At 36.0% G+C, this 23,691-nt stretch overlaps 1 protein-coding gene across 1 annotated transcript in view; it reads right to left on the bottom strand.

The window, feature by feature from the left end:
- Positions 1–23,034, bottom strand: part of si:dkey-11f4.7 (piezo-type mechanosensitive ion channel component 2) — a 45,918-nt gene extending 22,884 nt beyond the window's left edge. Inside the window, 23 exon segments of the mRNA XM_027009801.2 lie at positions 2–202; positions 1,380–1,526; positions 1,751–1,927; positions 2,541–2,704; positions 2,919–3,022; positions 3,132–3,164; positions 4,213–4,254; positions 4,710–4,877; positions 5,596–5,744; positions 6,601–6,782; positions 7,709–7,835; positions 8,855–9,118; positions 10,147–10,301; positions 10,415–10,544; positions 11,199–11,300; positions 11,920–12,085; positions 12,283–12,496; positions 15,276–15,480; positions 15,900–16,053; positions 16,857–16,902; positions 17,976–18,077; positions 21,955–22,050; positions 22,971–23,034. Of these exon segments, the coding sequence (XP_026865602.2) occupies positions 2–202; positions 1,380–1,526; positions 1,751–1,927; positions 2,541–2,704; positions 2,919–3,022; positions 3,132–3,164; positions 4,213–4,254; positions 4,710–4,877; positions 5,596–5,744; positions 6,601–6,782; positions 7,709–7,835; positions 8,855–9,118; positions 10,147–10,301; positions 10,415–10,544; positions 11,199–11,300; positions 11,920–12,085; positions 12,283–12,496; positions 15,276–15,480; positions 15,900–16,053; positions 16,857–16,902; positions 17,976–18,077; positions 21,955–22,050; positions 22,971–23,034 (3,192 nt within the window).
- Between the last annotated feature and the right edge of the window lie 657 nt (positions 23,035–23,691).

Raw genomic sequence — 23,691 nt, 5'->3', positions numbered from 1 at the left:
CCTCAAGACCAAACTTGTAGAAGAAATAATTGCAGAAGTATTTGAAACAGGGCACAACACCATGATCCAGTTGCTGCCATGTCACATTCTTTAAAATGGTGCCCCTGGGTGGAGTTCGCAGGTTGTCATGGAGACGATAGTAGAGCTGGTGCCGATGCACAGTCACGTCAAACACTAGGAGACCTAGTATCAACAGATGATCCTACACACACATTCACACATCAAAACAATGACATGAGTTCACACTTTTATATGTAATTCAAAAGAGGTCTGAAACCCCCAAAACACAACAAAGGAAGTGATTTACAATTCTTTATTCAATTGTTCATTATATTAATTCATGATTAAAAACAAATTATAACAAAATATACCTTTTGGTATAGGTGCTGCAATTATATCTTAATATTAATGGATTGAACATAACATTCAATACCGACATTGCCAAACACCGATATTGCTCTTTAACTAACTTAAAGAGATAAGCAATTGACAGCTGAAATTTGTGAAATTTCTTTGTTAATTGCTTACTAATTAAACCAAGAAATCAGTTTTATAGTGTTACGTTAAGCACATAGCATTCCAAGGTGTATAGCACATAAATGTGTTTTCGTATCTATTACCTCTGGGTACATGCAAATGACAGGCATGGAAACTAATGCATAGCTCTTCTTTTCTTTTTAAACTAAATTAATCTAAGATTATTGTCACGGCACAGACCTCTCCTCCTCGACTCCTCCCCATGTCTGTGTGTGTGTGTGTGTACATCGCCACACCCCTCCCTTATTAATTGGTCGTGTGTCACGCCTGTCCTTCTTTATCGTGCTTGTTAGTGTGTGTATTTAAGGTCTGGTTCGGTTATCAGTTTTGTCTGTGTTTGACCCTGTGTTGCACAAGCTTCTATGCTTGTTCCACTCTACTGTGTTTTGCCGTTTGTTGTATATTAATCTGTCAGCGTAGTATCATTCATCAAGTGTTTTAAGTTTAGTTCATTATTTTGTCAATAAACGTCTGTATCGTTTAAACCACAGCCTGTCTCTGCATCCTGCCTTGCCCTCCATATCACTACAATAATGTTATGCTTAAAATGTAAATGTGAAAAAAAAATTAAACTTTTTTTTATTTCAAGAGCAGTACTGGTTACTATGACATAAAACTTGACATTGTAACACAACACGAATTACATCAGACACCAATTTGCTAGCAAAATGTGGAAGTTAAACTACTGTATAAAGTAAAAATCAAAACTTTTAAAAGTTGCATAATTATATATGCAGATTATGTTATACTCGGTACTAGGAATTTAATTCTGAAACATTACTTTAAATGCAATTCTGAAGTATATTTTAGTGTTTAATGTGTGTGAAAATTGCACAGAATACCTGTAGGCATGGCAGGATGGAGTCCTCGCACTTTTTTAGAGCCCCAACCCAAAGAGCTGGATCCACTGGTTTGACATACAACACCGACTTTTGCAAAAGCTGACCCATGTTCCTATCATACCAGCTCCCACTGGAATTCAGCAATCCCTTAAACAAAGCATTTTACCATAATATACTGAAAAGTGCTTGCATAAAATAGTGGATTATATATTTTTTCATTTTTTTCAGAAAATGTTTTTCATTTTTTTCAGAAAAATAAATCGTATATTTGGCAAAAACACAAACAAACAAACAAAAAAAAACAACTTGAAAATGAAAACCTTTGCAAAGCTAGTGAGAAAGCAACAACACAAAGCAGAAAACCAGCTCACAGTGGTGCAGTTAATGGAGTACTCAGATGGCTTGATGAATTTTAGCTGGTACATCATTTTACACACGACTATCACACAGGCCCACCCAGAGGACACAGCAGCTGCTGCAGGCCGCAGCATTGAGTAGGGCACTGCAAACGTCCACAGCACCACAAACACACAGTTCATCAGAGAAACCTAGGAAACAAAAAGGACAAACCCCTTTTCTTGATAACTGCATAGAACAATGTTGGCAATACTGGGAAGTACATTTGATGTTTAAATATTGAGGATGTTTATCATTTACTCAACTTTTCTATACAGACATTTAATTACACATCATGGGGTGTCGAGTGTGCATTAACAACTTTGCACATTAATTTCACTTGTGTAAAAGTTTTGGACAATTTCAGTTCCAATTCAATACAATTTCAGTGACATACATTTTTTCATGGATCACCATCAATCCCTCACAGAGCTTTAGCTGGAGTTTTTTGTTGTTTTTGTTGTTATTTATTGGAACAGTAGACTTTACATCACATAAACTACATCAAAGATTTTAAGATTTAAAATAAACTAAATTGTTTATTAATTTTCTTCAATAATTATTAATTTGCTTGTTTCCTTTTCTTCCAAAAAACAAAAACAAAAAACAAACAAACAAAACACTACGTCTACTTGATTTTTCAACACTCCATTTTGTTTTAAATATTCTGAGGCTTTAACACATTAAGGTGCTTTTTAATCTTTTTATTTCATTGTATTAAATTATTTGTAATTAGTGTGTGTGTGTGTGTGTGTGTGTTTGTACCTCCTTCAGGCTAATCCAGATGATGCCACTAGCAACTATCTTAAAGCTATGGAGTTCCAGCAGCCTCCAACAAAGCTCTTGTCCCCTGTTCCACCAGAGCAAGACATGAAGCACTAACACACCTGTCCGATCCACCACTAAAAACCACGGGTTTACTTTTGGTTCTAAAACAAATATACACACACACACACACACACACACACACACACACACACACACACACACACACACACACACACACACACACACACTTTAAGTCTGATATCACCTCATCTTTCTGGTGGCTGAACCTGAGTATTATGCTGTTCTCAGGAATACCACAGTGAAACTATGTTGATTTGAAGTTACAGTCATTTATGATTCTTATCAATTTCTTACCCTCCCCTTCTGTCTCCTCTGCCCCCTCTTTGACTGATGTTTGTTTTTCCTCAGTACAATCCAACAGATTGTCCCCCTCTTCACTTAACTGCTCCTTAACCAGCCTATCACACAGCACTAAGACAGGTTAATTTATGGTATTACAAATATTACAGCATAGCAAGTATGGAGAACTAATATGAAAAAACAGCACAGCGGAAAAGGATTATTTACCGTCTTTGGATTTTTTCAATGTTGTCTTTTAGTCTGAAACAAATGAACACATACACTTTTAAAACAAACACCAATTTCTTGATAATGCAAAGAGGATGATACCATTTATCTGACACTTTTATCCAAAGCGACTTTCAATTACAACTGAGTACAACTTGAGGGTTAAGGACCTTCCTTGCTCAGGGCCCCAACAGTTGGAACTTGAACTGACAACCATCCAGTTACAAGTCCAGTACCTTAACCACTGAGCTACTCCCCCACCAGTTATTTTTATGTAATGTGAGTAACACTTAAAATTACAATTCCATAAACTGCAATGCATTCACCTAATTTCTTTTCCAAGCTGCGTGATTGTACATTATAATACTTGTAAAACCCTGTTAGAACTGAAGACTGTAAATAAATAAAATTGTATAAAATTTGTATGAAAGCATTTACATGCCACAATAGGTACAGCTGTAGTCAGATGTGTGTAGAAGAGCAGAAATCTTACCAAATAATAGTACTGTTACATTAAAATAATGACTTAAGCAGAAGCAAATACAGTCATCTAAAACATTACTTGAGCAAGAGTAACAAAGTTTCTAGTGAAACAGCTATGTATATAGTGTGTTACTTCACAGGACTTGATTTAATATTCAGAATGGTAAGAGCAATGACTATAGACCTGTAGAATCAAAGCTTGAAGTAGACTATACACACTTTCATTTTCTATTAACCATTACCATTAACTGTTAGTTTACAGTATGTGACTCACTGCATTTGTTTGGTGAAATGGATTCATATAATGTGTGAATGCATTATGATTTGCCAGAAGAGTACGGTTGTGACTACAGAGTGTGATAAACAGACAACCAAAAAGGATGTTGAGACTCTGAAGGACTGAAACACAGTGTTTTTTGATTTAAAATAGTGTAAAATTGTAACAGAAAGAACATGTACAAAAGTATTGTAAAAGTAAATCTTCACCTCACAAATATACTCAAATATGAACAGAAATATGTAGAAATCGACATGTTTATTTGCATTTAAATGTTTACTAAGAAGTTATATATACAAAATACACTGGCAATTAACTTACATATTTGTTATCACATCCAGTGTCTCTCTCAGTTCTTCTTCTCTAGATTAAAACAAGTATAGAATCAAGAAATTATGATAATAGTCTTTATAAATTTGACATTTTCTACAATTTTAGCTGATAGTTAAAAGCACTTTTAAACACAATTTCAAAGACAAAGCTCTAGTAGAATATTTAACCAAACTAATAATAAGGAGACACCGAGTTTAAGAAGCCACTTAAAACAGCTATTCTAGTCTTTAGAAAATAGGAATTATGTTTCCCATTTTGATGCTGATGAGTTTATTTCTTTGGATAATTACAATAACTTAGCTCTAAACACATTTAATCTGAAACCTCATCATAGTACTATTACTGTTGATTGGTGCTAAGGAAAACTGTCCCTACCATTAATCATGTTACTGTAACTATATGGACTGTGGATCAACCTCTCTGTAGAACATTATTTAGACCTCTGATATATACTGGGAAGTCGGAGGAGTGTCTTTTAAACATACCTGGTAGCACCATTACACACAGATATATTTTGTAGATCAGTTAGAGAAAGGAAGTCACAGTTAAAGTAGTGTAGCTGTAGGATGCAAGCCAAAAGGAAGGCAGCGGGAAGTAAGATCTGTGCAAACAACTCCACTGTGTCAAACTGTTCCAAGCCCAGGTCCCGTAACCTGATGCCAACATAAAAATATAATATGAAAAACGCATCAAAAGAATACTCCAGCTTTTTGCAACCCAATCATATCATATCTGTAGCATGGACAATTATTTCAACACATTTCCCTGTACTTAGAAAATAACTAAAACCCACTGACTTGAAATACACTTAAGGACAGCTTAAGATCAGTTGTTTAGGGCAGTCAATAAATATTTGTGTATTGCTAATTTTGGCAAAACACTTTCATGAATTCTTCAGTCAAAAATCATTGTAAAGTATAATTCTTACAGATATGGGATCACTTTTCCAGAGAAAAGATTGTATGGTAATGTGTGAGGTGAAGTCCCATCTACTGTAAAGACACACATGAATGCCACAAAACCTTTGGCAAACTGATAGAGTTCACCAAATGCTTTTAGGCTACCACAACTGAAAGTCCAGTCAACAAGCTTTCTTTTGTTTCCCATATCATACAGATGCAACAGATAATGTTGAGTATGCTGGAATATACTTTTAAATGTCATTAAACACACTCCATTTAAAAAAAATTAAATGCTCTTAAAATAAGTTACACAGGTATAAGATTATTTATTTTCATCCTCCATGAAGTTTGCTCCATGAAGTACTAGCCACTTCCTGAGCATCTTTATTTGCATTCATATACAGAATACGCAGTAACAGAGAGGATGTTTGAATGATTGCTATGGTGAGATTATGCTTGCTCCACTTACCTTTCTTCTGATATGCCTATGATCTGACGAAACAGGCCAGAGACAGTCTTAAACTGGTACATGTAAATCAGGATCAAGACCAGCATAGAGTAACCAACCACCACAGCCCAGAAGTACTTCAAAACACCACGCCATACTTCATACTGCACCTAAACAGGGGAAAGTTGCATTTTAGTGCATTTGCACCATGCTGAGCTGCGACCAGAGATGGAATTCCACTGATCTTCTTCAGGGAGCTCACAAAAAGGATGTTTATATATATATATATATATATATATGTGTGTGTGTGTGTGTGTGTGTGTGTGTGTGTATGAGGAAAGAGAATGATCCTTGTGAGCATTTCCAGAACAGCCTGAAAAAATATAAGAGATATATAAGTGATATTTTAATTTCCTTTCATCACATGACACACTTGGGAACATAGGGTTAACAAAGATTTTTTTTATATTGCAGTATGAGCTTAATATACAGTGGCTTCAGAAAGTCTTCAGATCCCTTAAATTGATGCACACTTTAAACTTGATGTGAAGCTTAGCCCTTCAGACATTACATAAAGTAAATACTTAAGTAAATACTTAATATTTCACTGCGAGTTATACTGTGTATGACTATGTATGTGATGAATAAACCGAACTTGAACTTCAAACTAAGTACTCACTAACAAGAGTGAAGAACCAGCTATAGTTAAATCAATTCCCAACACCAAATCCCTGTAAAGTATCTGATCTTCTGCATGTTTACTGGGTAAAACCATAAATTAGGCTAGCCAAACAGTAGATGCCTGATAAGGTAGGCTGTTTCAGCATTAAGGAACTTTATAAGGTTGGTTATGTTTATTCTTATAACATACGCTGAGTTATGCAATAGAACTTCCTCTTTTCAAAAACCTCTTGCAATTGTTGGAGTTGAATGGGCTTTTACAATCAGCCCGATTATACTGTAGTGAGGGCCAGGATTAAGCAGGGGAAGAGGTGGAAGTACAACACAGAGGAGTCATCAGCTCACCTGGTATAGAAAAATGCAGAAGAGGAAAAGACAGATGTAAAGAATTTTGTAGACGACTACTTTCCCGGAGAAACTGATGATGAAAAACATGAAGCAGCAGCAGAAGATCCAGTACTTCACCAGAGTGCCTTTAATAAAGGCCCCTAATATAGACACCATCCTAGATGAATCCCCCTCATTAGCTAAACAGATATGTACACACACACACACACACACACACACACACACACACACACACACACACACACACACACACACACATAAACATTTCTGACATAATTTTAAATGGGAAGTTTGTGCAGAAATCTAATTTGACAGCCTCATGTGGTAGTCCATGCTTAATTGGTTGACTGAGCATGTTTAAAACTGAGCATATACATCTGAGTTTAGATTAATAATTAAATATCCAGGATGTGTGCTCCCCACCCTAGCCTACGTCATTCGGCGATGGCTTTGCACATAGCTTTTGTTTTTGTTTCTCTTGTGTTACACGTGCCTTTGTTTGTTTGTTTTTTTGTGCCACACCTCCCTCAGTTGGTGCATGTTACCTCATTTACCACACCACCTGGGGGTGTTTTGTCATTATGTTATTCCTTATATAAGCCTGTTCCATTTGAAATACGGTTTGTTGGTGATTGTGTGATACGTTGGCTCCTTTTGTTGTAGTTAGATCACTTTTATGTACGGTTTCGTTATTGTTACTTTCATTTAACATTTCAGACTAAACTTAAGTATTAAATTTAGCAGTGAACAGTGTCACAGTTTCATATACTCGCAGTCTGCTAGGCTACTCAAGCAGAGCTGAATATAATGGCACAAGCAAGGGAAATCAAAATTAATCCACCGTGCATGTATGAATCTACTGTTGGGGTTTTTGTAAATAATCCAGAATTTCCTGCACCAGATAAATTCACGTTTTGTTTTCTATCAGGATAAAAACAAAACTATGGGCTTAGATACAAACAGCCAGCTCTGTGAATAGTCAAAAAAAGGACTTCACTGCAAAAATAACTTGATTACCTAAGCTTTGCTTAACATTAGAATATTTACTTTAGAATGGTATTCATAGGACACGTTTTGTATATGTACACAGAAGAGTAAGATTAACCTAAGCCTAAAAAAGTCATACTTTTCAGTTTGACCTCATGAAGGCTCTCTTCTTTCTTCTGTTGTTCTTCTTGTTTCTCAATCAACTGCTGTCGTAACAACATCCAGAAACTGAATGCATAAATCATCTATAAATACAGAATTGCAGAAACTATTGTTATTGCTTGGATGAAATATGTTATATCTATTAATAAATAATAAAAATTAGTTTAAAAACATGGCAAAAAGTTGGAACATTTTCTAGTAGATTTTTCTCTGTAAATTTTCCTGTAAAGGAGCAATAAGTCATGTTTTTCCAATGACTCATTTTCACATTATGAAAGCCATTAAACTGACACATAGTAGTCTGGATGTTTCAGAGATTCTGTAAATGTGGCCACCTCCATGTGGAGGATATGCTCTATGGAGCATAAGCTTGAGGTCTACAAACCTATTTGATTCTTCATCTTAATTGAGCAGCACTTTATAGAATTTAAAAAAATAATAATAATCACTTTTATTAATATTTTTCATTACCTTATGGTGCAACAATGACTGACTGCTCCTTTAACAAACCAACAAAGATATATTTAGATATCACCATAGGGATTTTAGTTTGAGCTTGGGAAACCTCTTTATGTGAATTTTAAATTAATTTGAATTGCAGTAGAATTTAGTGTTGAAATAATAAGCAGGTGTAAGTGGGTTTTAGAAAAATAAAATAATTATAATGCGGAGTTCACAGAATTTTCAGTTCTTACAGATTAGATGCACATGCAGGACATTGCATTTGTCAAACACAAGACAGAAATTCAGGTCCCATTATTTTTGGATCACAGTTAACATGTGGTTTATTCAGTTTCTTTCAGTTTTTAATTCCACAGCAGGTATATTTCCTGTGTTGAATGTGTTGGCTAGTGTCACAAACACTGCTAAACTGGCAAATCATTGAATTTTAAAAATAATCTAGGCTGAATATGATTCAGAGACTTATCCCACAGTGAATAGCTATAGCATGCAAAAAGTAATAAAGAATTTCACTAAAGCAACTGTACTGGGAGCTGTATTTATTAAAGATTTTATATGGTTTGTGTTTTGCTTATAACATATCTTGTGTTCATTATTTGTCATTATTTGTGATAACTTCATTAGTTAGCTGTCCCCTTACCTTTGCGCCAAGGTGAAAACAGGGTGTTTCATAACCACTGAGATCGAAGTCAACAAGAACTGTCTTAGGAACAGTGGGGAAAAGCTCATCATGACGGAGATGTAGAGCACTGATAAAACCCATTACCAGCAGCAGGGTGCCATATACAGCAAGAAACGGCGCACTGAGCATGGTGTACTTCCGTCGCCCCCTTGACATCCAAATCACGCAGGACCACATCAGCAATGCAAATGTAAACCAAGAATTATAAGTGATGCTCCAAACCTGCACACATACAGAAACATAAAGAATATTGGCCTTGATTAGACAAGCACAGGAAAGAGCAAATTTGAAAAGGAATACATTAAATAATTAATAAATTAATCCCAATAAAACTCACAACATATAAAATAATCTAGAAGAAAGTTTTATTTGATCATTTATTTATTTCAAAAATCTAAATTTGATTGAAGCAAATGTAAAATGAAAATGTAAATTTAACTTTTGTATTAATAACCACAGGAAGGATATAAAGAAGTCTGATCATTAGTTGAAAGTTGAGAAACTCCCTTTAACCGATTTATTTAACAGTACCGATGGAATACAGTAGCTATCAAGTAGCACTTGAAAACCTTCTGGGATAAATTATAAGCATTGTTTATTATAAGCACTGTTTGCTATTGCTTTTCACAACGCAATTACATGAGAGCTGAAGAGAAAGAGTATAAGGACCAGTACTGTAGAATCCATGTGTATCTGATCACAACAGCGTTTTAATGAAGTATTCTCAAGAAACTCTGACATTAGAATTATTTATCATAACCTGTAATGTCAGAACTAATAACAGCTTGTGAGCTATTAAATTGAAGGAGTCACTTAGAAATTTCTTTTCAGCTAATGACCTTTGGTTTATACAAGTAAAAAATGGAAAAATGTTAAATTGGAGAAGCAGAAACAGCTGAATCATTAAACCAAATAAATAAGAAATAGATGTTGTCTCTCTTTATAAGAAATAGAGATCTTCTCCAAAGCACTCCAAAATGCAAAAATACTTTCTGAATCTACTGTGTGTACTGTATATATAAATTCATATTAATAGAATTGTACATTTCTAGAGTTTACATTTATTTTATTGATTGATTTATTAATTTATCTTGATTTACCTTTTGTCATTGCAAAATGACACAGAGTCTCTCTCTCTCTGTCTAAATCTCTCTCACACACACACACACACACACACACACACACACACACACACACACACACACACACACTCTTATCACATAGACAACCACAAGAGCAGGGAGGCTTACCATCATGGTGATGAGAGCGCTAACATAGCTGTGTCTCATAATTGTCTGACCAAGCAGAGTGACAGAGCTGGGTTGAGAAGAGACTAAGGGTTCAACATCATCTAGCGTATCCTCTGTCTCACAGTTCTCTTCTCCACAGTTCACTTCCACAAAATCTGGACATAACCACAAAGAAAAGCACATTCAACACATTCCCAGTACACGTTATGTTTTTCCTTGAGCATCATGTCTAGGCCAAGTTTTAAACAAATCTTTCAGAAGGGCTTACCAAAAGAGGAGTCATCAGGGGTATACACAGGCAGAGTAAGGCAGTTTGGGTAGCCAACGTCCGAGAGCAGGGAGTTCAACTCAATGGACTCACAGTCCTGCCAAGTGCCATTTATTGGCTTAACAACAACCTGGAAGATAACAAGAAGTATTTACAATCACTGTAAGACAGAAGACAACAGAAGCACAGATTATTCCTATATTGCAATAATGCATAAAGGAAGCAGGAAACTATGCTAGATTAAACTTATATTATTAATATTTAAAATGTGTTTTAATTATTAAAAGGGCGGTCATCTTAAATCTGTAAACAATAAATGAAGGTAGCTAACTGACATTTTGTCATGTAGTTCCTGTTGCTTTTGCCAGTGTGTAGCTTCCATTCATAAACATCCTGGTGCAATACAGCTCTTTTTCAAAGTTTTTAACATTACAAAAAATAGCAATAACAGAAAACAGAAAGCAGTCAAAGCAAGGATCTTCCAGAATATGATATATGCAACTTAAATTTTATGTAAACACAACAACACAGACTAATGTTGTAAACACCTAGATTAGAAATACAAAATTAGCAGTTTGAAAGAGTGCAGTTTTCCATTCTCTAAAACTCATTATGACACTGTACAGCATATTTATATTTTCAATCTTTCTTTAGGTTGTCAATAAGATGTAGCTACTGAATCATTTTTTTCTGTATATATAATTTCTTTATATAAGGGAGGCAAACAAATAAAATAAAATGTTTATTGTTGTATGTATCATACAGGATATATAATCCATGTCACCTCAGTCTTTCCAGGTGAGAAAAAGTTACGATCTACGATCTTGGAGAAACCAGGCAGAATATTTGAGTCTCTTGCAGGACTCTGCATCTCTTCTCGGGTGTCCTTGCACAGAATGAATATATTCAGATCACATCATTGCAGTTAAAACACTGACAGTTCAGCGGCAGCAAACATTGACCACAGACCTATCATGACATTATCTCACACCAAGCTATTTTTTCATTCAAATTTGAATAAAACAAGCTCTCTAGCTGCCAGGTCCAAGATCACAGAAGAACATTTAAGTACACAGGGCAAATATAATGTCAGTTAGTGACTAACAAAGTATTTACAACTGCCCTGTGCCAACTGCACAGCAACGCAGCATTGCCTTGTGCACCACTATGCCTTTGTTCCAATGCTTGGAGCGGACAGGACAATGTGTATGTGTATGGAATCTTTCATTCTGAAATACTCATCATGATTCATCATACAGCTTCTCTAGCTTGGTTTGTCTAAAGATCAAACAACTCCCTGCACCACAGGATCTAATGATAACCTCTGAGGACCTGTGATCAGCATTTAGACATATGAACCCATATGTCTGTCTACGAGTGAGTGATGACTATGTTGTCATGCTGTCTATTAATATACAGTCTGTAGTTACACCTCAGTTAGGTCTGCATGCTTTAACTGGCCACTATTCTTTTGTTGGTTCCTTGAATTAATACAAATGACATACCTCCTCAGTTGTAGGAATCCTTTTTTGTAGAAGAGCCACCAATGTATAATAGAGAACCAGGAGTATCAGAGGGTTTATTATCATAGGCCAGGTCACATGTGTCTGCAGACCCAGATTATATGGCTCAGATGTGTTTGTGTGGATGTATGCAGTTATACCAAATAGTCTGAGAAAGAAAGGAAGAAATAAATAATTCAACATTTTTAGACAATTTTACACCGTTTAAGACAATTTAACAATAGAGTGCAGAAGAAAAAGGGCTTGCACATTTTTACTGTTGTACCCCTTTCATACCTTAACACTGTTTTAAATAGAAATTATAGGTTCAGACCTTTTAACACTGCATAGACTCTGTGGGTCTACCTGGCATAAATGTCCTGAGGAGGCACAAGTAGCTGGAACAGAGGCAGCTGATATAGGTAGAGCACGAGGATGTGTCCGGCACTGAATATGGTCATCATTAGACCCAAAGTGTTGAAACGCAGCATATCAATAGAGTAATCCAATATCCAACACCACACGAGGCTCAAGAATGTCCCTAAATACAACGCTGATGTCAAGGATGGCAGAGTTATACCTGTAAAACACACACATTAACAAGTGTTAAGGGGCAGGACACAAGTGCAAAGCTCGAGTCTGTGTGCTTATCAAAGGCCAATGTGTGTATGCATCAGATTATGCAGCACATAAGTCTGGAGTCTCAGATCACTATTGTGTGTTTTTACATTAATCAACACAAATAGAACTAAGCATTCGCTTGTTAGCTAAGTATTCACTTCATCAGCTGCCAATGATTTTGTTATTTTTTATAAACTGCAATAACAAATTGCAAGATGCAGAGCAGCTGATTAATGTTATTGTTTATTCCTGACTGGAATACTGTAATGCATTATTCACTTAATAACCAAAAGCCACAACTGACAGACTGCAACTTATTCAGAATATTGCAGCCAGAGTATGTAACGTACAAAAAAAGAGAACATACAACACATAGTTTGCTTCATTGTACTGGTTGCCTTTAAAATGGGTATTAAAATTATTTTACTGGTTTTTAAATGTTGTTATGGATTACCACCTACATACATTTTGGAAAGCCTGATGGAATATATTCCAAATCGTGCTTTGAGATCATCAAGTGCTTTATTAATAAAACATGAAAAGACTGGTACTCCTAAAATTTGGTATGCCTTAGAAATTCATAATTGGCAGACACCTTCATTTATTCGTTTTCAAATGCATTTGAAAACATTTACATTTTTTAAACCTTATTTTATTTATTTTATTTGGTTTTATTGTCACTCTAAGCAAAGCGGTGCTACGGGAGTCACAGTTCCAGCAGAGTGCCTCTAGATCCCTGTGGCAGGGACTACGGACGATCACGGAGTACAGGAGCCCACCCCCCAGACTGATGAGTGCTGATGAGTCTCTGGCGAAGGAGCTAAATACATTCTTCTCTTGCTTCGAGGCTGCATCTAGCAGCACTAATGCTAACAGCACTAGCGCTAACAATGCAAATGGTGCTATCAGTGCAGTCAACAGCGCATGCGCAGAGCCCACCAGAGGACAGCGCCCTCTCATCATCACGGAGAATGATGTGAGGAGTGTTTAAAAGAGTGAATACCAGGAAGGTGGCGGGATGAGACGGCATCTGCGGGAGAGTCCTCAAAGCCTGCGCAGACCACCTAGCTCCGGCATTCACTGACATCTTTAACCTCTCCCTGACACATGGTATCGTCCCATCCTGCTTCAAAGGGTCCACCATCGTCCCTGTCCCAAAGAAACCTCGGCAACCCTATCTCAACGACTACCACCCTGTTGCCCTCACATTGGTAGTGATGAAGTGCTTTGAAAAGCTGGTCAGAGACTTCATCACCTCTTCACTGCCAGCCTCCATGGACCCACTGCAGTTTGCATACCGCCTCAACCACTCCACTGATGACGCAATTGCACATCTGATCCACACCACACTGACCCACCTGGACAAAGGGAGGGGTAGTTATGTTAAAATGCTGTTTGCCGACTACAGTTCAGCATTTAACATTATCATCCCCTCCAGACTTACTACCAAGTTGGAGGATCTAGGACTGCATCCATCCCTGTGTGACTGGATCTCCAACTTCCTAAGAGGCAGATCACAATCAGTATGGGTGGGCAATCGTGTCTCATCCACCCTTATCCTCAGCACTGGAGCTCTCCAGGGTTGTGTCCTAAGCCCCCTGCTCTACTCACTGTACACCTACAACTGCGTAGCCACTTCCAGCTCTACCACCATTGTCAAGTTTGCTGACGATACCATCGTCATGGGCCGGATCTCGGACAACAATGAGAGGGCCTATCTGGAGGAGATTAAACACCGGAGAACTGGTGTCAGGAAAATAATCTACTCCTAAATGTCAGCAAGACAAAGGAGCTGATTGTGGACTGCAGCCAGAAGCAGGAGCGGCACTCCCAACCTGTCAGGATCAACAGAACCAATAGTAGACAGTTTCAGGTACCTTGGAGTTCACATCTCACAGGACCTGTCCTGGTCCCGCCACACCAACTCCCTGGCAAAGAAGGCTCGTCAGCGTCTTTACCACCTCAGATGCCTAAGAGACTTCAAACTGCCCTCCAAGGTGCTGCGGAACTTCTACACCTGCACTATCAAGAGCATCCTCAAGGGGAACATCACAGTCATATTTGGGAACTGCACCAAGCAGGACAGACAAGCTCTCCAGAGGATGGTGCATTCAGCAGAGCACATCACTCATACGGAACTTCCTGACCTGCAGACCATCTACTACAACCGATGCCAGACCAAGGCCAGGAGGATTGTGAAGGACCCCACCCATCCCAACAATAGGCTCTTTTCTCTGTTGAGGTAAGAGAAGCACTTTTGTTCCCTCAAGACCAAGACAGAGAGACTGAAGAGGAGCTTCTTCCTGCAGGCCATATGGGCCCTGAATCAGGGCAACAGATGGAATTGATGGAACTACGTATGATGTCCACAATAACATCATTAAAACATCATTTTTTTTTTTAAAACCCTGTAAATTGTAAATTGCAAAAACTGGAAATTGTACATTGTATATATGCATAGTATACAGCCCCTCTTCATTCATCTTAACATATTTATTTATTCATTAAACCACATTCCATTTCCCTGTATCTCTCCTCAGCCATGGACAGAGCAGTTACAAAAAGCATTTCACTGCCAATTATACTATGCATGACTAAGTACGTGACAAATAAACTTTGAACTTTGAACTATATTAATTTTTATTCCTTTTTTTCTGTTTTCTTTTTATTACATATGTTTCTGTTGTTTATTGTTTTACATACATGGATGAATGTTTTATTTTCTTATATGTAAATACCTGCCAGACCCAGAAGTATGGTCACCACGACTTTTCCAGTTGTGCTGATAACAGTGGAGAGGAGCAGGTGTAGACCAGCTGCCAAGACTGTTAGCTTCTGCACACACTGAGAAGGACCCACAGGTGGCGCTGTGCTCCTCTCAGAGCTGTCTGAGGATGACCCCTCGCTCTCCTCCTCATATTCTGAGTCACAAGCTTCACCATCCTGAAGGACCAAATAACACTGGCAATATGAGAAGCTGAGTGAAAAAAATCCCTAAATGCCATTTTAAAACAAAACCATTCCATTTATATCTAGGAAATCTTAAGATTTTTTATTTTAAAGTTAACCTTAGAGGTAATGTACACCATAAACCATTGGAAACTTTGATTATCAGAATATGGCATTTAAAGTCCTAAAAATGTATGAAAAATTTTGGCCAGGAAATGTTTTTTTAAATACGACAGGCTATTAATTTCAAGTAGACATATGGTTTAATTGTCAGAGCACACATGGTTTAATTGTCAGAGCACACATTTACCACCTGAAAAACCTGGGTTTGAGAGCAGGTTTGGTGTATAAGCTATATTCTATGTATGCACTTGTTATTTAATTAATAAAAATGACCACGTATGATGCATTACCTCAATGTCAGAGGGCTCAAAGCACTGCTCACTGGTACGAACAGGTGGTTGCAGTAGTTTGTTATTCAAACGCAGGATAAATAATGTTGACAGGAACAGACCAAAGTCTGGCACCAGGAGACGAAATATGTTCCAAGCATCTACATCACTAAACCTATGGGTGTTAGAAATAAAGCACTGCAGAACTGAGATTGTGATTAATGATGATGACAACTTTTCATGCCTTCCCTACATAGAATATAATCTAGCAGTCCTAGGGCTACACTAAAAATTAAGCTACCATGACATATTTATAATATTCAAAATGAGACCTAAAACCAAAAATTCTAATAGAATTACACAATTATAATTATAACTGTAATATAATACACCTAAACACAACATATTTGATTTAGCTATTCATGATATACAGAACATAATTCTGAACTATACAGAACTATAATTACTCAAAAAAGAATCAAGGAAACAGTAAGGCATCCAATAAGATAATCTGTTATTAGTGGACTGTTCTATCCTCTAAAACAGCTGTTAATTCAAAGCAACATCCATGGTAGGGGAAATGAGTATAATTTGTGTAACACTGATCCTGGTTCTTTTGTAAATTCCAAACCTTGAATAACACTGTTAAGCATGACAAAGACAAAACAAAGACAAAACATTGTCTTTTCACATCATCAGACATGACCTTTGAATGAGATTTCTTTCCAAACAATATTCAGTCATTGTGTTGGAGTAAAACTTGTGTAGTGTATCCGGGCCTTTAGTTTAAGGTAAAAACTGAAAGTCTAAATTGAAGATTGCCTTGATAACTAAATCAAGCTAAATGGAAGGAAAGAACTTGAAAGCAAATTTTGTAGACATGGTTTGGTTTACATTTGAGGGTGAATTGGGTATACCATGTCAAATTACAATTTGTCTGTAAATTCTACTATTTGTGGTAGAGAATTATTTTTGTACCTCACAATACCAAGATGATATAGAATATTCTCCCATGGACCACTCACTAAAAGAAAAGCAGAAAGAAAATTTAATGTGTTAAAATATTGTTAATAAGTTAATTCAGCAATATTAATGAAGTTTGCTGCCATTTTGTGAAACCTGTCATTATTATTTGACTGTATGTGGAAGATGGTGATTAATAGGGTAAGGCATAATACACAGTGAGAAGTGTGCCAGTACACTTCTATAGAGTAAAGAGCCCCAAACTCTTGAATGGTAGGTGCACTACTGGTACACTGTTTTTAACCCATACCTGTTGTGTCCAATCATTTATGATCATGTACAACACAACTCTGTCAATGAAATGTTTGAACCTTCAAAAGCTCAGATAAGCAGCAAAGCCACAGTATATCTACATGTCTTTGTGTGTTTTATAGTTGTTCACATCATGTATTGATCAACAGTAGGCTTTAGTAACACATTTGATTTTCTTCTTGGTTCATGTGTGTTAGGAGGTAAAATACAGCAAAAATGGGAACTGTCTATCAATCCCAGAGGATTGTTGTGTAACACTGGCTGGCACTGTGGACAGTGTTTAAGGCCAACAAGAAACAGATGAAACAGAAGATGGGCAGGTTTCTCAGTGTTACGGTCCTCTGTGGGGGTTACGCTATTATAAATGTTGTTATTATAAGTGTTGTGATTATAAATGATGGGAACAACAAGCATGAAAAAGTAATGGTTGAAAATCAGTAAATTTGTTTTGTCCTGACTGATGCAGATTTTTAAATGAGGTTTACTGGACCTAAGATTCAGCATCTCTTGAATGAGTGCTCTGATGGCTTCTTTAAAATTTCCATGTAAAGCAATTAAGATCAATACAATATGCCACTATGCTATTTTGCAAGAAAATGGCTATTGAATTAAGTCACAATTGTTTACTGCTTATCTAGTGTATAAGGAAGGCTCACAAACATTTATCATGTTTATACACTTGTAGAACTTAATTAGTGATTAGACATGTCTGGCTTGTTATGTACATAATATGGTTATGTCATGATGCAAAATGATTCTGCTGCTTTTATCTTCAGCTGCCCAAAGATGAAAATTTGAGACACAAAGAGAACATGATCTCACTTTCTTTAGGAACATATGCAAAGGTGACCTGTATCCCACATTGTAAAGCCAGAAACATTACACCTGTGGAGCAAACAGTCAGAATGAACTTTCCTGTTGTACCTGGAGAAAACACACACACACACACACACACACACACACACACACACACACATACACACACACACACACACACACACACACACACACAGTATCATGTATTTAGTAGACACTGCATATACCACCACATAAAAAGGACAAAACAAAAGAGAACACAATTCCCCATTTCCCTTATGCTTTTGCTTCATGTAAAGAATCCTGAGCATGTTCAATGAAATCCCCTGTGGGTCACTAAATCAGGTTTTAATTAGTTTACGAGTCTCTGTCTCTCTGTGCAGAGAGCTTAATGGCCCATGATTATGTGACCTGAGCCAAAAATGCAGCCATGCTACTAGACTCATGGACTTTATGCTTACAGTTCCAGGATGTGGTCAAGCCTATACTGTCATATCCAACTAGTGTGAGCTGCAGAAAGTAGCTTCTAACCCTGAATCAGCACTTCAGTAAATATAAAACTTCACTCTTCTGAAATATGGGCCTTAATAGGGCATAGTTCATAGTTCCAGAAAAATTTACTAGACAATGTTTGTTGAAAATATTGAATGGTAATACTGGCTTTTAATTCGGTCAGTTATGTTTAGCTTTCAACAGTGGATTTTCAATTCTATTCAGTTTTATTTGTATAGTGTATATTTGTATAGTTTATTTGTATTTACTGCAGAAAGTTTGACAAAGCAGCTTTCCAGACAATGGTTTTGATGCCTATTTTATAATGGTTTTTAGATCTGTGTGCCCACTTGCAGAAACAAAATATATTTACTGCAAATTCGATATTTTGTTTGTTTGTTTATTCTGTGGACTACTTACATTTCTTTAGAATAATTACAGTTGTAAGTCATTAAAACACATTTTTAAATATTGCCAGATATTGTATTACAGTACAAATATGATCACAAAACTTAGTTGGACTAAAAAGACTTTGCTATAAGTGTAACAGTCCCTCCTTTAAAGTGTAATGATCCCCGATCTCATAAAGCATATCTATTAAATATTGCTATTAATTTTACAATGTTTATCGAATCTTTCTGAGGCCCAAAATGACTTTCTGGGGCCCATAATAATTTCATTAGGATTATAAGTTAATGTTAATAAATGTATAATTGCCTTTTGTAATGAACTTTCTGCATAAGAAAACATCTGATACCTAATTTTTACAACTTGTGTTCCTCAGCCCAGTAAAAACACATTCCTACAGCCTCTCTTTTGATGAGCATAACTCCACTTAGATCTTTAATAATTCTTTGTTAATATATTGTAAATCTGAAATGATCTTGAGATGAAACATTATTTCAAGTTAAAAAATCAAAATAATGCAAAATGTAAATGTATGCAGATTATTTACATTTTGTTTTCAGTCAAAATACATTCACATATTCACTGTAAAATCTCTGTTTGCTATATCCTGCTTAAATACTACACATTGTAGGTTAATATTTATAGTCTATAGCCCAAATGACCCTGTTATTTTTGGGATTCTTAATGGAGTGATAGTTACAAATATAGAAACAGTTCAGTATTACTGTACCTTTTAACTTCAAACCAGTGCAACATCCACTACTCATGCCACAATCACATCAGTGTCACTACAGTGTTTGAGATGTTCAGTGTTCTAAACATTGACTTGGGTAGGTTTGACACATTTCTTTCTCTTTGCCAACACAATGTCACAACTGCAAACTCTTAACTTACATGAACTAATGAAATGTTACAAATGCTTGTGTTTAGAGCTATTGTCAAACAGCACATTCATAAAATGTCTTATGAATTCATTTGTATAGAATTCAGCTTTCATCTCTTTCAAATTAAATTATTGTTATGAATTTTTAGTAAGATCACACTGTCTTTGCTATGTATTTTAGTGAATTGCCTTGTTACAAGGCAAATAACCAATCAGTGACTCTGGAGAAATGTTCTAATGCAAACATGATCTTTCTGTATATACTTAATGTCACCATTAAAGACTGCTGAACCATGTCCAGATATAGCTATGCATCTCTAAATTATGACAATACTTCCACTGTACTTTAGATAATTTAATTGTTTTCCTTTTTCAATCCTTCAGTTTGCCTTCACCTTGATATAAGTTTATGTTTGTTTTTTCTGTCCATAACATTTAGTTTAAGAGCCCTTGTACACTTGCACATCCCTAATTGTATTTGTAATAACCATTTATTATTCAATCTTAAACTGAATGTCTTCCATATTAAACACTTCCCAAAATTCTACTGGGCTTAATTGGGCACTGATTGCATTTATTTTTGTATAGTCATCTGAACACAAAATAGAGAGAAAAGTATCCCAAGTGTATGTGCAGTGGAGCACTGTTGCTACTGTGAAAAGTGTTTTGCTTTTGTTTGTTTAGCAGAAAACCAATACTATTCATATAAAGCATTAGCTGAAACAGCAAATGTTTTTCCGATAACCGGATTTTCACTAAAAGCTTTAAAACATTTCTCCACTAAAACCCTGGTCAATGCATCTCAATTATAATGATGTTTAATCAGCCAAAGATTGCATGCATGCATTCGTGTGGTTTTTTGTGTGTGTGTGTGTGTGTGTGTGTGTGTGTGTGTGTGTGTGTGTGTGTATAAATGACACAGAGAGAGAAGAGCTGGGAAAGGAAAACTGGATAGATAGTAATAGAGGATATAAGAGAATATATTACAAATGTGAACATTGTTCACAGTCTTTCTGTCTTTTACCAGAATTCTCTTTGTGTCTTTTACCAGAAGTGAGAATATCAGAAAATATTAGAGTGGATGGTGAAATGTTTGTGTGTGCGTTCGTGTGTGTGTGTGTGTGTGTGTGTATGTGTGTGCGTGTGTGTGTGTGTGTGTGTGTGGGTGGGTGGGTGTGGGTGCGTGTATGCGTGTGCATGTGTATCTGCATCTGCACACTTTCCATAATAACAGGAAGTATGAGTATTCTGACACTGGCAATTTTTTGATGGCTTCCAGGAGGAAAATATGTTTTTACACAATATGGATCATTTACTTAAAACATTCTTTGTGTTACTGGGGTAAAGGGTTATGATTAACTGTAAGCATATTAAGCTCTTGCACCAAAGAGTTGAAAAGCCCCTTACAAATAGAAATATGAAAGAGAAGGAAATATTTAAAAGAGTGAAAATAGAGATTGGCATGTGGATACATAGTGCACTGAGAAAATAGCTTTGAATGATTAAAGCTGATCTCACCATCCTGGGTACGCTGACACCACAACTCTTAATTCTCATCTATAATTACACTGTAATGCAATATTGATGAGACCACAATGGACTTGCCTCTTTACAAAGTACATAATAGCAGAGCGCACTTCTTTAATTTAATGGCAAGTATTGACTAGTAGAGAGCATTGCTTACTGATTACCCCAGTGAATACAAAAATCTGAACCACCTTAATTAGAATCTTTGCAGTTTTGAGCTCAATATAACTATGCAAGATAAAAAAAATATATACATATTAAGAACAAGCATATATCAAATGTATCTACTTGTAGCACTGCCATCAGCAACTTAAGATCTTTTAACTGATATCCAGTATATTTACAGTAAATGTACATGGATTCTGGTGCAAATGTAATGTAGCTGTACTAGGACTGAATAAACTAGAATAAATATAGTACATGGATTTATTTAACCCAGATGATATGATCTTATAGTTGCATTTCAGATCTAAAGAAATCTTTCAGATTTAAAGAAAGTACACCGTTCAAATGTCATCATTACTATAATCATAACTTTACTGATACCTTTGAAAGGACCATCTATCCAAAGCAAAACATGTTGAGTATGTGTGATGCTTTGGACAATACATTGTCTTCTTTGTCATTTTACATGTGATATTTTTAAACTGGACCGACGAACACATGATCACTCACCCTTCATGGTGGCCAGAGTTGGACAGGGTAGTAGGGGTAAGGTCAGCAGAAACAGGAGGTACACCACAGAGAGCCCATTATATCGAAATGCTATTGCTGTGGAAACACATTGTGCAGGTTAAAAACTTCACCACAAGTGAAATGTGACCTTACAGTGTGATTTATGTAAGTACATCTGTTTTGATGCCAAATTGCAGTCTTCTTCAGCATCCTCATTTGCTCTTTAAGCACTATACTAAAACCAATACTTTTATATAAAAACCTTTTGTTTTTAACACATCAGCATTCCAGAAGAGGATGGGAACACCTTGGCTTTCCAACACTTCTGGTAAAATGATCTTAAAATGACACTCCATAAGGTCTTTAAAGGTCATTCTCCTAAATGCAAAATAAAACAATTAAGTGACATAGATCTATAGTGACTATATCAAAAAATAGACTTTCACTTTTTTTCACTTCTACTCAAGCTAATAAATCTAGGCTTGTTTATTTACAATCCATCTAAATTACAATCCTGAAATTTGTCAGGTATTCAACAGTATAATTACAAAATACTTTCAGTTAATTAGATAATTTAATGTTAAGTAAAAATGTTTCGTCCATAAAAGTGCTCTATTTTTATCTGTTATTGTGGGTTTTGCCCAACAAACAAACAAGGAACACTAAAAGCCATAAAAGCCCCATGAAGCATCTGACCTCTGAAGATTTGTAGGAGATATGTAGGAGAATGTAATTTATATGTAGGAGAATGTAGGAGAATGTAATTTATATTTTGAATATATTTCTAAATATATAGTACCCAAGAGAATAAAATTAACAAAGGACATGCATTAAGTGTAAAACTATATATGAACATTAGTAATAGATTCTACAGTAGCTAACTCTATACTGTAATTTGCTCACTACTTATAACACTACCAGTCAATATCATTGCCATTGCCAGCCTCTTTTTTTCTCCTAAAGATTCTTAAAAAATAAAAAATTAATTAAAGAGTAGAATCTGGTATGTGACCTACCTGCTAGTAAAATAAGAGGTAGTAGTAAGTTATAGATCATCCCTACTACAATATCGCCTGTCATGTTTAGCCCAAGGACCACAAAATTGCTGATTTCTTAGAGTCTAGAGCTGTAGGAAAAACTCCTCAGATACAACAAATCCTTATAAGATCAAATGTCCTCAGGAGAGCATTATGCACACACAACTCTGATTAAAAAATAAAATAATGTTAGAATCCAAAACTAAACGCACTGGTTTCTGTACAGTTCTTCATGCTGCTCTCATTTTTATAGGAGGAAGCGAATATAATATTCATGGAGGCTGGGCCGTTATCCAGTGACGCCTGGAGCTCTAATAGCAGCAGAGAGCTCTTGTGCAAATGTGCAGACAATGTTTCACCTCAGAGAGCAACAAACGTCCAGGTACTATATATGGATTAAAGTGGGGAACCGTTGTCTAACATAATTAAAAGAATTAAGAAACCAGAGTATTGAAGGAATGTATCAGCTCACGGATTTATGAAGATTTAATGTCATTACAAAGCTGAACAGCATGACTACACTATAAACAATGAAATCTTGTTTGAATTGAAATTGTTTCTTGAATTTATTTTAAAAGTCTTTTAAACTTGTTTAATGGAGGAAAAGCATTTAAATGGTCTAAAAGCTAAAGCTTTAAATTTTAACTGTAACTGTTTCAATAACTTTACTTCTCCAGCTAATTTTAGTTTCGTGTAGCTT

Source organism: Electrophorus electricus, chromosome 18, assembly GCF_013358815.1.
Source record: "Electrophorus electricus isolate fEleEle1 chromosome 18, fEleEle1.pri, whole genome shotgun sequence".
Taxonomy (NCBI): Eukaryota; Metazoa; Chordata; class Actinopteri; order Gymnotiformes; family Gymnotidae; genus Electrophorus; species Electrophorus electricus.
Note: the sequence above shows the minus strand (reverse complement) of the source record. Positions and strands in the feature narration are given on the sequence as shown.